At 41.3% G+C, this 14,560-nt stretch overlaps 1 protein-coding gene across 2 annotated transcripts in view; it reads right to left on the reverse strand.

Moving 5' to 3' along the window:
* Window positions 1–93: 93 nt before the first annotated feature.
* Window positions 94–14,560, reverse strand: part of EMILIN2 (elastin microfibril interfacer 2) — a 54,181-nt gene continuing 39,714 nt past the window's right edge. Inside the window, exons 5-8 of one of the 2 annotated variants that reach the window (XM_054984627.1) lie at window positions 8,551–9,021; window positions 7,603–7,641; window positions 3,997–4,125; window positions 94–2,827 (exon numbers count right to left, since the gene is read on the reverse strand). In XM_054984627.1, the coding sequence (XP_054840602.1) occupies window positions 2,490–2,827; window positions 3,997–4,125; window positions 7,603–7,641; window positions 8,551–9,021 (977 nt within the window). In that variant the 3' untranslated portion in view covers window positions 94–2,489. Of the gene's footprint in view, window positions 2,828–3,996; window positions 4,126–7,602; window positions 7,642–8,550; window positions 9,025–14,560 lie in introns of both variants that reach the window. The other variant, XM_054984626.1, reaches the window with a different exon arrangement.

Raw genomic sequence — 14,560 nt, forward strand, 5'->3', positions numbered from 1 at the left:
GGTTTATAGTTGCTGCCGGTAGAGCTCAAAATGAAACCTGCGTGAACACGCCTGTAGTCCAATAAAGCAGAAGAAATAGTCTTACATTGGGAGCAGGAATAAGGACTGGGGCCTGTATTGAGTTTTCTGAAAGGTCTTTTAGTTAAATATACAGTTGCATTCTGGCTGACAGGAGAACTGAAAGTTTTAGATCACCAAGGCAGTGATATGGTGAGCAAAGCGAAACCCATATTTAGCAAATTTATCAACTGTAGAACCAGCACTATGACCTAGCAATATGTGAATACAGCAAACAGGTAAGAAGGTAATTCTTGGAGGCTGAAATCAGTGCAGTCAAGCTGAGCATGGCATTTTCTCTATCTAGCGCTATGAAATGTCAACAATTTGTAATAAGGGGAAGACAAGACATCAAGAAGGTAACAAACAGATACTGGGGGTGGGGAACCTTTCTATTACAAAATTGGATCAATTGTTAACAAACTAGTGACAGATAATTGACACCACAGTTAAATGAAGTGGACTAGGGTTCATTCTTACAATATTTTTCTTCTTACTGTTTCATGTTGACTGATTTAATTCATATTCTTAAGAACTAATTTCAGTATTCGTCACGCTAGAGCTTAATTATGCCTATACGCAGTAGACTGTAGGCAATACAGCAAGAACAAGTTTGATTAAAGATAATGGCTACACAGTGATAAGCACAAAGTTTGTTTAAATCTGAATTGTATAGGGACTAGAATAAAGCATAAAAGTTAGCAATTATTCAACACAATAATGAAATGAAATTAGTGGGACTAATCAATTGAAAGTTACAATCAAATTTCACACTTCAACAACAGATGAAGTATGGGTTTGGATCAAATTTTTTAAAAAAATGCTTGAAAGTAAATCGTATCTGACAGTGTGATAAATCTGCTAAGGATCCCTACCCTGTTGGACTCCCATAACTCTGCGTCGCTGCATGTTACCTTTGTACGTTATAAAAAAGATGGAACTGATCACATTAGAAATAGGAAGATCTGGTTTTGCTGTAATGAAAGTTTGCGTGCATTGATGATTGTATTCTGTAGAGTCTTACAGTGCAATCCTTAGCAGAGTTATACCAGTCTAAGCCCATTGAAATCAATGGGTTTAGACTGGAGTAACTCTTCTCAGGATTGCAAGTTGCTTAACTTCCAAGCTAATTTTGCAAGAGAGTAGTGTTGTGCCTACAGAGATGGGGAGTGGGGGGAGTAAAGTTTGAGAAGAGCAGTATTGCGTCAAAGGAGAAAAGACAAAAGAGGGATGACAGCTCCACCATCACTATTTGCAGTAGGGTTTCTGGTTCTGCTACTGTAGCAAGTTCTGCACTGCTAGTGTGTGCATCGTGTAAGGCACCACGTACTAAGAAATGCACGTTTACCTACCTAACCCCAAGCGAAGCAATGGGGTACAAAGAAACAGACTTCTGTATTCAACCTGAAATATCAAGTTAAGGGTGTGAGAGAACGTGTTCCTTGAAGCAGTTCTTAATGAAGGTGACTTTCAGGACTATGAAATAAAAGTAATGATTTTTTTTAAACCACACAGCTCAAGAAAGGAAATGAAGAGGCTTTACCATGTCGGGAGTTATTTCTTTAGCTGCACATAGCTGATATACTTAACAGCATTAGTAAGTCTGATAGGATAGTGTTTTTGCATAATTGACTACAGAAAACAGTGAACGCTTTAATTGCACTATTACCCGCTACTTACTAGCATTTTTGCTCTGAAACTTCACAGTTTACTTTAAAAAATAACAAGTAAGAGCAATACTGTATGAATCAACTGTATGGGGACAGGAGACACGTTCTATAGGAATTGCCATAGATACCAGTATATAATACACCGTGGCATTTGATAATTTCCCCAAAAGAATTAACCACTACTGTGAATTTCCAGTATTCCATTTTAGCATTCTTGATGCAATCTTCAGAAATTTCAGTCACTTTTTGGAGTACAGCTTTTTTAGCTCCTTGCTTTATTATTTTCATACTTCAGGCAAGATGTCTTTGACTTTATAAGGATAGCAATTCCAAGTTTTCTGTGACTTCCTTTAAATATTTAATTTTTAGAAGTCAGTGTAGCAGGCTGCTTAGCTTATACCGTTTATAGCAAGAATTCCCCACTATCACAAAATAGCTGATACAAGAGGTTGGATTAATAAAAAATGGCTTCCACGGGGGCGGGGGGGATTCCAAAATATTCAGAAGTTGCAGCTGCTTCCATTTATGAAGCACCTGCTCCAATGAGGTAGAGAAAAGCCAGATTGGCCTTTTTGTTTTTGGCAAGTGGATGCCAGTTTAGGGTTCACTAGTATGTTCTAATTAATTACAGCCAAATAATGTGAAAGATAATTATGCAGCACTCCACAGAATGCTTGAAGGTAGAAAAGGAGAGAGAAATAAAACAGATTACTATTTTATTACTTTCTTCCAGATAGCTACTCTATTTCCTGCTCACATACCTTACCCATAAGAAACCAAAGGGTATAGAAATACTCCACTGAAAGTGGAATACATTTCATCAGAGTCTGTAGAGGCCAGCTTTCCTCCAGTAACAACAATGCTTACTTCAGCTCTAGCTTTGAGGTGAAGAACAAGTTGGAAAGCCCCAGTTCCACCACAAGTTCGTTTTCCTGATCTTGGTTTGTGATATTCAAGCAGCTCTCTCTTATAACCAGCTGTGTGGAGCTGAGCGACACTTGCATTGGAAACAGACAGTACAGCTTCAACATAGTCATCCCTCTCGGGAGCTAGAACAGCAGTGATGAGATAACGACCTTCATATGGAGCTGTAAATATCCCTGCAAAAATGACAAAAACAAAAGGCAACTATATTACAGTTGGCACTTATTTTTCTACTTTTTTTCCACAATGATACAAATGGTGTAACAGAGAAGGAAGAATGGTCATTTAATCTGACATTTTCCTATTTTATTTACTTTGACAAAGTTGCAGGAATTCCTCATGTAATAATGCTCTGTATAGGCATTGTATGAACTCATTCTCCTTTAGCTCCTCTGCCTGCTTATTGTACATTTTTATCCACTGAACGGTAATTTCAATGTATCTCCAAAGTCCATACAAAAGAATATAGATGCACTGTTTGGTAGTGATTATTTCAGCAGTGCATTTAAGGCTTTAGGAAAAACATTCCTGATTACGGATAGCTTGATTGGCTCAGAAGAGATGGATTGGGGAGCAGCAACACCCCACCCTAAGGAAGTCAACAGCAGTAAGAATGCATAAGCAGAATCGGCAACAAGGGCAGCTGCTTGTTTAAGTTTGTGTGATTTTAGTTATGTGCACACACATGAGGTTAGCTTGCAGTGTGAACTTTGAAACTTGGGTAACTAACATCTGAGCTCTTTGCTCATGTATGAAGTTTTCTCACTAAGCTGCGTTCTACTAAAACAGCTTAAACAAGTCAAAGCAATATTGTGTGACAAAACCACTCAATGTGTGTTATACAAACACTGTTAGGCCTTCTTGTACTCAGTTGGTGTTAACTTGCTAATGTATAAAGTGTGCAGACCTATTGAACAGGAAAAAATACATATATTGGATAAAAAACAAATCCTGTAAGATCCTTTGATAATTCCTCCATCTGTAAACCTCCTGAGCCAGTGCTGTGTTCTGGCTATATTGCTTGTTAATGAAACCACAGAGCAACTATCCAAACAAGCAAGTACATGCAAAAAGCCTGTCCCCCCTTTTTTTGTAATAGAATATACCAGCCTATTCTCTGTTCTATCTGCTGTTTTCCTAAAGTAAAGGTAAGGCTTTGCATACTTGAGGAAATAGGATCACCTTAATGTTCACTGCACATGCAATTTGTCTGCCTAAGCTACAGTACTTGTGTGAATGCAGTTGTAGTCAGGTAAGGTCACTACAAACTGACAAGACTTCACTGAAAACAAAAGACTGCTATGAACTGAAGACCCCATGGCTTCTATATACAACTTTTTCCTACCTGTATTAGGGTTGTAGTAGTTGCCATCATTTACAAGCACTTTATTAAAGTGCACTACACCCACATCATTATAGAAAGGTTTTTGAGTGAGACCAGCAGAGAATGATACCAGTGAAGTAATAGCTGCTCCTGGAATACAGAAATAGTCATGGAAAGATTAGTGCTGCTTAGGCAAATAATTGTTTCCCTCCCCCTAAAATTGGTGTTTTTGCAAAGGCCGTATATTTCCAACTAGTCATATCACTGAATGAGTGAGGGTCAACTAATACTTAACTTTTCCTGGTATTTACAGCCAGAAAAGGGAAAATATTTCCCTAACACAAAGAAAGGTAAAGAGTGACTTGTATAATTTTTTAAAATAATGAATACACCTACAATACAGCTTCTAAAAGCAATAAAAATACAACTAAGACAACACAATAAAAAGACACAGCACTAAAATAACAAGCATGTCCTGCTAACAAAGGTACATTTCGCACTCGGTTTTTAGAGCGCGTTTGTACCTGTTCCACATCCCATGTTTGCAAGGTTTTCACACTTAAAAGCAGTCATGGGATGCAGTCCCGCTTATTGTCCGCTGTATCCCTGATTTTTCCCCCTGCGGACATACCCCGAAGTTTTTTTAAGTTCGCTGCCAACTGGCAGCTGGCCCGCATTTTGCTAATGTGAACACTTTTGCCTCCTTTTTGGTTCTCTCCCCCCCCCTCTCCTTTTCCCTGGGAGCTGATTGGTTTGTGGAGAATTAACCACTCCCACCCTCCTCAGCTCTCTGAACTCCTTGTCCACCATTTTTTTTAGTAAAGCGAGCTGAGGGTCATAAGGCTGCTTCTTCGTTGGTTTCCTTCCTCCCGGTATGCATGCTGTTTTATTTTTTTTCAAAAGCCAGGAATGATTCCTAAGCTTGCTGCTAATTCCCTGCTAGCTTTAAAATCAAGGAAAGTGTTAAATAGCTGCTTTCTCCTTCCTCCCTTAGGGTATGCACACACATTCTTTTTTTTTTTTAAAGACAAGAATGGGTTGCAACATTGTAATGTTCCTGCACTTTCTTCCTGGCTTTAAAAGCCAGGAAAGGATTAAATGGCTGCTTTTCCCTCCCTCCCAGGCATGTTTCAGACTTTGCCAAAGAGGGGGAAAAAAACCACGCATTTTGCACAGCTCTTTGGAAACAAGCCTCTGCTTCCTGGGAGGAGATTAATCGGCAGCATTTTAACCCTTTCCTGGCTTGATTTAAAAAAATGAGAGTGGTACATGTTTTCCCCCAGAACTCTGCCACCAATTGCCTCTCCGGTGGGCAGGGGACAGCCCAATCAGCAAAAAGGGGGGAAGGGTTCCAACATTGCAACGTTACTACGCATGCTGAATTTTTTTTAAAAAAGTGACGTGAATTGCAAGGCCCCAAAAGCCCAAAATTGCACCGAGGTTTTGAAATGAAGCACAGACACCAAATCGAAATTGCAGTGGACAGTGTGAAATGAACAGGTGCAATGCCGAAGCCACTGCAATCGGGGTGAATGCTCATAAATGGCGGTTTAAACCGTAAGTGCGAAAAGGGTCAAAATTCTGCTCCTACAAATGCAAACCATTCAAGCCCCACAACGATAGCCCTTTACACATAACCCTTTTATTTGATGACCCTTCCCACAACATCACTGGGTTGTCTGGACAATGCACATGCAGAGGAAGTGTTTGTGCATACTTTCCCTCCCTGTTATCACAAGTGCTGCATTCTGAACGTTGTCAATCATGGGGTGGCTGTGTACACATGGACACTTCCTCCATGCATAGGCACTGTGTTCATGTGTCAGTGCTCAAGCATAGGGAGTAGGTGGGGCCAATGTGCTCATTCAGTCAATGGGCAGAAGGGTTGTGTGTAGAGATGGGCACGAACCGCATTACGAGCATCAAAACCCCACGAAAATGGCGATCATGTGATCGTGCCCCAGCGGATCATGATCGTCCACGGCCAACGATCCAGTGGTCGGGAGACGCCTGAATCATGGCGTTCGGGATTGGTTCAGGAATCCAGACACTCAGGCGCCAGCAATCTATTCCCCTGGCAACGGAGCCAGGGGAATGCCTGAGCTCTGTCTGCCCTCCTTCTGTCGCCCTGGAAACCCAAATGGAAGCCCAACTTTCCTTGATCAGCAGGGCTTCCTTCCAACCACGGAGCTGCAAAGCAGTTACAAGTTGGGAGAAGACACCCAGGGGAGGGAGGGGGAAGGGGGTGTTCTGTAGCCATGGGCACTCCAATCTCATCCCTGCAAACCCTGATAGGCAGCTCTGACACCGCCAGCGAGCAGGCAGACCCCCCGCCTCCTCCCCTGCCAGGCCCGGTGGCTGCCAGCATCAGCCACCATTCCTGTATCGCTGGGAACAGTGGCGCACCCCGCTGCGTTTTCCACAATCCACGATCCGGGTTCAGGAGATGTTCGTTGCTGTTCGGGAATTCGGGATCGTAGTCTGTATCGAATCATGATCTACTGGTTCGATAATTTTTTTTGGTTCGTGCCCACGTCTAGTTGTGTGTACAGCGCTTATAAATGAGCCAATCAGCTGGGAAGCTGAATATTCATTACCTTAAAAGACTGTAGCACATTATTTCATCAGGGCTAATTATGAAGCTCGTATTTATTCAAACTTTAATCTGACTTTAGATTACTAAACTGCTGTATCTTGAATATTGAGCCCATTCAAAATCCTAATATGAACAAGCTGGGCTGCCCTGAGAATTCGGCAGCAGCATGTGCTTTCTGCATATTTTACACCAACAGTCACTTGCTCAGACAGAGGTCTGGAATATGTTAGCAATCAACTATGTTAAGCTGAGAGCAGAATAGTTTCTTGCTGAACCAACAGTTCTGTCTCTCTGGTAGGCTGATGCAGGTCTCTTTGTGTTTAATAACATTAAATAACATTAGTAATGTTTGATTTATATACCACCTTTCAGGACAACTTAACACCCACTCAGAGCGGTTTACAAAGTATGTCATTATTATCTCCACAACAATCATAATGTGAGGTGAGTGGGGCTGAGAGAGCTCTGGAAGAACTGTGACCGACCCAAGGTCATCCAGCTGGCTTCATGTGGAGGAGTGGGGAATCAAACTCAGTTCTCCAGATTAGAGTCCTGCCATTCTTAACCACTACACCAAACTGGCTTACCCCTGGGATTCTAAATGCACTAGATTAAGATCTCTGGATCTGTGTACATTGCATTATGCAAAATCTGTACAGTTCAGATGATGCTGGGGCCTCAACAGTATGTTGGGTAATAAGCCTCCATAGCAGTCATGATACACACTGCTTTTCTATGTACTGATTTATCCCCATTTTGAAAATCAGGCTGTGATCTGCTGCTTAAATGGGGAAACAGGAAGAGGAAAATATTCTTTCATTGTTGAATAGCTGGGAAATGTCTAGGAAGCATTTAACCATCTTCTCTTTGCTTGCCTCTGAACTTCTTTAAAACCATTACCAGGTCAATTTCCTATCTGCTCAACCATATTAAATTTTTTTTAAATACCAACTATCAGAAAAAGCATTTAAAGACCAGAAAACAAGTTACAGGAATCCGTGCTGAGAAATTCTGAGCAATAATTAAATTACCTTGTGTAGCTGTAGATGGATGTCGTGATTTTGGATATCCTGCAATCAAAAGTAGTAAATGTGAAGAGAGTGCACACACACAAACACTCTACAGTACTTTTTATCCCTTGTCAAATATGATGCATTCCAGTACTAATATATTACTGCATCCCTCACATGAGTGTAGCTTTTGAAGTGAGTGGCATGAAGAATGTAGAGAGCCTCTTCTCCAGGGGGCCTGCTGTGTTTGAAGTTTCCCATGGCTTTCTCAGCAAAGTGGTTTAGTGAAGAAGAAGGGGGAGAGGGAAGCTAATTTGGAGCAGCAGTTCAACAAATATGAACCTCTGCAATGTTCACACTTCCACTACAAAATCAAAAGATAAACTCAGCATTAAGAGCCTAGGAATCTGGTGTGTGGGGGCAGAAGGGGTTATGAGGAACGGCCTCACTGGTGACCAGTATTTTCCTTAATGTCATAATCCCATTCCATAAGGCTATTTATATTAGCCACTAAAACTTCCATTTTTGGTGTAATGCAGCAGGATCCATATCAAAATATTTTTCACTGGTAGAATTGACAGTTATGTTTGTCATGGATTTTGGCAGATATCAGCTTCAGCCTCTCTTATTTTAAAAACAAAAGTGGTAATGATCAGCAGTACAATTTCCACTTGCATTGCATTTGTGTTTAGTGCCTCTTCTCACATGTCATTATAACAATTATCACAATGTGGACAGGATTTCTAGATACTTCTAGTTCACAAGTCAGCTTTAGCTTTCCACCTTACAATTTTAGACACATGCTGACGTCACCCATCTGGATTTACGCCGGCAACTGTATTTGGAAGAATGCAATGGTCACTTTCCCCCACAGAACAGCTGACCTCAGGATTCTGACTCACGATAGAGTGTAGCTGATTTTGTCACTGACTAGAAAGATCACGGAGACATTTTTTTAAATTTGCTCACCTGGTGCTCCAGCATAGCCTTCTGAAACAGGCACATTATTCTGTCCATCTTGACCATCTATACTTTTTGACTGTCCTCTTCCTGTCATTAAAAGAGTACCAGGAGGGCCTGCCTGTCCAGTTTCCATTAACATCCCAGATGAACCAGGCAAGAGAGTTAGGCCAGGTGATGCACCTGGTAATGATGGCTGTAAAGGAGTTCTGGGATCTGCTGGGTGAAGAGGAATTCCTTGTAACGGTGGCTGTATGATTATTTGTGGATCGGATGGCAGCAAAGGTATATTTGGGTGAGATGGCTGTATAGGTATTCTTTGTTGAGATGGTTGCACAGGCTCTTCTGGATGTGGCCATAGTGGCACCCTTGGCTTTGATGGGGCTGGAGGTACTCCAGGCTGTAATGGGATTCTTGGATTTGACGGTGTCAGGGGAACATTTCCTTGTGGTTTTCTCGGTGGGGGTCTTGATGGTTTTTCTGCTAAGAGTTTGTAGAGGGAAGAGACTCTTAGTTCACAAACATTTGTCATCTTAAGTTGAAAATCGTATCATGTAACTAACATATTTATTTAAAATTATGTACCTTCTTTTTTGGTGCACAAAATTAATACTTAAAAACTGTTCCAGAAAAGTAGAGCAACCCCTGAAAAGTTATGAGATTTGTAGAAGTCTCCATTTCTTATAAAATTTCCTTTTGTGACAGAAAAGCAGATCTTGCAGAGTTTTGTACTTCTTTTTTTAGTATTCACCCAGTTTTAATTATATGCTCCTCACTGCTGTGTGTGTTCACAGATTTATTTTGTGGTAAGCAATAGACCTGTAAATCCATTCCAAGCCACTCCAGCTCCTTGCTCGTCATGCATACAGCTCCTACTGCTGGCTACGAAAGACCAAGCTTAGTGAGGACACACAGCAATGGGGAAGCCCCGCTAGAGGCGCATGGGTCCGAACCTGTGGGATCACAGCCAAAGAATATATAAAGAGTGCTCAAAGGCATTTATAAATCATTATTTGCTTTATCAGTATTAATATATCACCATATTAATATGTAGTAGAGAGGACTATTTTTATGACAATTAAAATACAAACATTCAGCCACTAGAGTCACTGAGAAATGTTTTGCTCTACCTAGTAGCACCATTGAGCTAGGAGGTCTAAATTTATATTTGAGTTTATAAATGCAGTTGTTCCAAGGATATAATCAACATAGCAGAAGAAAATGGTAGCTTTTGTTTTATGTTAAGAAATGAGGGGGTCATCATGGTAGGGAAGTTTTTTTTTTAATCAGTGCCATCTTTAGAACACTTCCCTAGGAGTAAACCCCATTTAATAGGTTTGAGGAGAATTCTAAGCAGACGGTTCATTTCTACATGTTACATTTTTTATAACTTTGCTGGCAAAGCTGTGAAATCCATTTTCTAACTTGGTCAAACAGTATCATGCCTGTCATACAAATACAAGTGGCAGGTAAATATCTACAGAAAATACAAGGGTAGAGTATGTACTATCAATCACAACATATAATGAGGAAATGGATCTACTAACTATTAGACAGTATTTGCATAGATACTGTACCAGTATCAAAATGGAATGAGATATTCACTGTACACGCAGATATTACATGAGGTGAGAATAAGATGGCAGAATATAATAAATAATAATAACATTTGACTTCTATACCACTCTTCAGGACAACTTCACGCCCCCTCAGAGTGGTTTACAAAGTATGTTATCATTATCCCCACAACAAAACACCCTGTGAGGTGGGTGGGGCTGAGAGAGCTTCCGTGACTAGCCCAAGGTCACCCAGCTGGCTTCAAGTGGAGGAGTGGGGAATCAAACCTGGCTCTTTAGAGTCCCGTGCTCTTAACCACTACACCAAACTGGCTCTTTTTCACTTCAGATATCACTTCAGATTGCAGGATGGGATCCATTTTTAATTTCCTCAGTGGAAAAAAAATCTCTTTGTACATGGAACACTAGCATAGCAGGGAAGAGGTTGGGATTAAGACTATCCCTGCCAGAAGTAGTAGGGGTTTTTTTGGCAGAGTTTTTATGTAAGAAACGTTCAAAAACATCGTCCTTTGCTCCCACCTCAAGATTCAGAAGCAGGATATAGGAAAAGTCAATCTTTGCCTGGGTTCTCTATTAGGTAAAGGTAGATAAAAGTAGTCCCCAGTGCAAGCACCGAGTCATTACTGACCCATGGGGGGACGTCGGATCACGACGTTTTCTTGGCAGACTTTTTACAAGGTGGTTTGCCATTGCCTTCCCCAGTCATCTACACTTTACCCCCAGGAAACTGGGTACTCACTTTACTAACATCGGAAGGATGGGGGTCCTCGGAAGGATGGAAGGATGAGTTAAACCTGAGCCAGCTACCTGAACCTGGCTTCTGCCAGGATCGAACTCAGGTCATGAGCAGAGCTTGGACTGCAGTACTGCAACTTACCACTCTGCACCACAGGGCCCTTTGGTTCTCTATTAGCAAAGCAGAAAAAAAGTCACATTTCTCACAGAGCTGTAGAAGGAATGAAGGAGGAATAGGATTGCATAGGTCCTTACCTATGCAATCCTAAATGTCCAGAATTATAATGACTAGCACAATAGTAATGTGTCTTATGTAATGAATAACACCTAGGTGTTATGCTGTGTGTTCTCACTTAAGCTTGAATGGGAGATAAAATCATCAAGCTGTGCAATATTTTACAAGAAATTTTTCACAACATCTGGTACTTATTCTAATGATCACAGTCTGGAGAAATATACGAGTGCTTCTGCAATGTAAAAAATGTGTTTGGAGATTTAAAAAACTATTTCAAGCATTACTGAATATGTTTAGCAAGCAAAGTGAAAATCTGCAGGTTATAGCAGAAAATGGATGCTGAGTACTTTCTAAGCTGTTCTGCTGTTCTTATCTGAAGCAGATAGAGACTATAGACAATGTGTCATTGCTGAATTTAGCACTATTCTGATAACATGTGGCTCCAAGTGTCATATTCATGTGAAAGTGACAGTAAGTGGAAGAATTAGCAACTCCCCCATTATCTCAACTTATTTTTTGTTTTATCATTTTAGCTACATGATTTAAAGTGCTACAATACTTCAAATTGTGTTGCAGCAACTGGAGATCTTGTGGAATTTCCCTTTTCAGACATCATTTAGAAGCACAGAAATCCTTCTGCAGTTCTGTGAGTACTCTGGTCTACAGACCTCTGGTTCCAAAATTTCCTTCACCCATCGATTCTTTTTCTGCCAACAGCTCATCACTTCTCCTTGTCCCAAGGACCAATATGAAGTTTGCCTAATTTTTTAAATACACTTCTTTCTTTATCCAACTCTATACTTCTTCCAACAATGGTCTCCTTCCCCTGATCTTTATTCCACTGCCTAATCAGCCCCAATTCAGTCAGTCAGCAACCATCCCTGACTGAACAGCATAAGCAGGGGGCTTGGACCACGGTGCAAAGGGAAGGGGTATATGTCTTCCTCCCCATACCATCTTCAGGATCTAAAATGGCCCTGGGAGCTCTCTAATAAATGTACTGGTACGTGTAAGTTGTCACAGTGGGACAAATATGACCTCTAGATCATTTTAGATTGAGAAAATGATGCAGGTGAAAGGCTCAAATACCCCTCCCCTTGCATCCTAGTTAGAATCTGAATCAGGCTTCCATGTGCCTGGCCAGAAACTTCCTTTTTAAAAAACGGAGATCTCCTGCAACACAAGACCCAACATATCATCTTATCAGGCTTTCACTTTACCTGTTAGGACATTCAGATCTCCCCGTTCCTAGATCTGGTGTGATGTTTCAGTTTCAAACTGTCCTCTCACAGTTTTTATGCCTATGACGAATTTTTCATAAACATTCCGCAATGCCCATTTCATTCTTAGAGCTAAGAACACCTGTGCATGCCAAGACAGCACACAGCTTTCCCAGTAACTGTCACTAACGCTGTTAGAACTTCATATAGGTGAAGACTTCCTGTTTGGGATCCATGGAGGTCTAACGCAGCTCCACTTGCGGAGCTGACCGGACTGCCGTTTTAACCGGCCGGCGGGGTGAAAATAGCCCGCGGCCGACTGCTCTCAGGCGGGGAGCAGGCAAAGAACGCTCAAGACCCTAGGGTGAGCTAGATCTCGGACGAGGGGGGGCTCTACACAACGAGTCTCCCCCCGATCCTTGAGGTCCCACCTTGCGACGGGTCGGCTATAATCTCTGCGGCAGTTTTGGGGCCAATTCGGCTGGCATAAGACCTACATACCCAAGCATCGATTGGGGGAAGAAGCTGAGAGGAGAACTTAAAATCGAAACAGCGATTACAACCCGAGAAAAGTGAAGAGAAGGTAAAGATCATTATCTTCTGAGACGGGACAGATTGATAAAAACAGAGAGGAAAAAAAGTAGATTTTTAAACTGCAACAGACTAGTGAAAAGGAGGGGAAGACTCGGCAGGAATTGAATTTAAAAAGAGACTAAGTTTAAAGAAGTTATTAAAGAAATGGGACTATTGTTTTGAATACCTGTGGCTTTGGAGCTGTGAGAAAAAGACACCATCGCGAGATCTGCTGTGGGAAGACGGGAGACAGGAAGTGCGTAATAACAATAGAGTAGCTGGAGAGAAGCGGCCCTTGCTGGAGGGCAGGAAGTAGGGAATCGCCATTTTTGAAAGGGGAAGGGTCGCGGCTTCAGCGGAAGAGGAAGTAGGCCATCTTGGATTACAAAATCATAGAGAAACCATAGGGAAAAGACGCCCGACATTTTGGACTCTTTAAAATTTAATTTCTATAAGAAGACCGGGACATTTAAAATAGAAAAACGTTAAATTTTACGCCACGGAGTTAAGGAAGAGAGCGGATTCGTGGGAGCGAGCTAAAGCAAGCCCCACGATGTCAAAAAAAGAGTGGCAATCGGCAATAGAAAACCTGGATAAAAACCTGGACAAAAAACTTTTAGATATGATTAAAGAACTTAAGGACACGAAATTGGAGCTGATAAAAGAGGTTAAAGAGGTTACACAGACAGTAAAGTCGGAGCTGTCAGAAGTGAAAAAAGGTATGGAAACAATACGAAGTGAATTACAAGGAACGCAGCAGAGAGTTAAAACAGTAGAAGACGCGATGGAGAATTTAGCAGACACGCAACAAACAGAGATGAGATTGGTGAAGGGGAGAATGTCAGTTGCAGAAACTAAACATATGGAGAAGCAGCTACGTTTTCGTGGCTTGCCAGAAGTGGAAGGAAAGTCAGCGCAAGAACAGATGACTGAGGTGTTGGCTGAGTACCTGGGGAAGGAGGAGGAGGAAGTTGTGGCTATCCTAGATGTGGCATACCGTGTGAATTCGAGAATAGCAACCCAGAGGAAACTACCAAGAGATGTGATTGTGCAGTTTACAACACGAAATATGAAAGAGAGGATTGTGACAAAACAGTTTCAAGATCCATTGGAGATTGATGGCAAGACGATTATTATAATGAAGGAACTGCCCAGATCAGTGTTACTGGACCGGAAAAAATATAAAGTGCTAATTCAGATTTTGAAGGACATGAAAATCAGGTACAGATGGGAGTTACCGGAAGGAGTGTCCTTTGAGTTTGGAGGGGCCAAAAAACGCATCAGATCTGAGCGAGAGATGGAGCGATTTATTAAGGACAATGAAAAAGACTTACCAACAAGATCATGAGTATGGAGTGTAAAGTATTATCTTGGAATGTAAATGGACTAAACTCACCGAATAAGAGGAAAAATACTTTTCACTGGCTACTAAAACAAAAATGTGACATTGTTTGTTTGCAAGAGACCCATATCAGAAAGCAGGATGTAAAATATTTAAAATCTGGAAAATTGGGCAAAGAATATGTAGCGGCCTCCAACAAGAAAAAAAGAGGAGTGGTGTTGTACATAAAAGAGGAGCTACAGCCAAAATTTGTTATGAGAGATGTGGAAGCTAGATTTGTAGCAGTGGAATGTATTTGGAATTTAAAGAGAGTGTTGGTAGTCGGACTTTATGCACC

Source organism: Eublepharis macularius, chromosome 7 (assembly GCF_028583425.1).
Source record: "Eublepharis macularius isolate TG4126 chromosome 7, MPM_Emac_v1.0, whole genome shotgun sequence".
NCBI classification, from domain to species: Eukaryota; Metazoa; Chordata; class Lepidosauria; order Squamata; family Eublepharidae; genus Eublepharis; species Eublepharis macularius.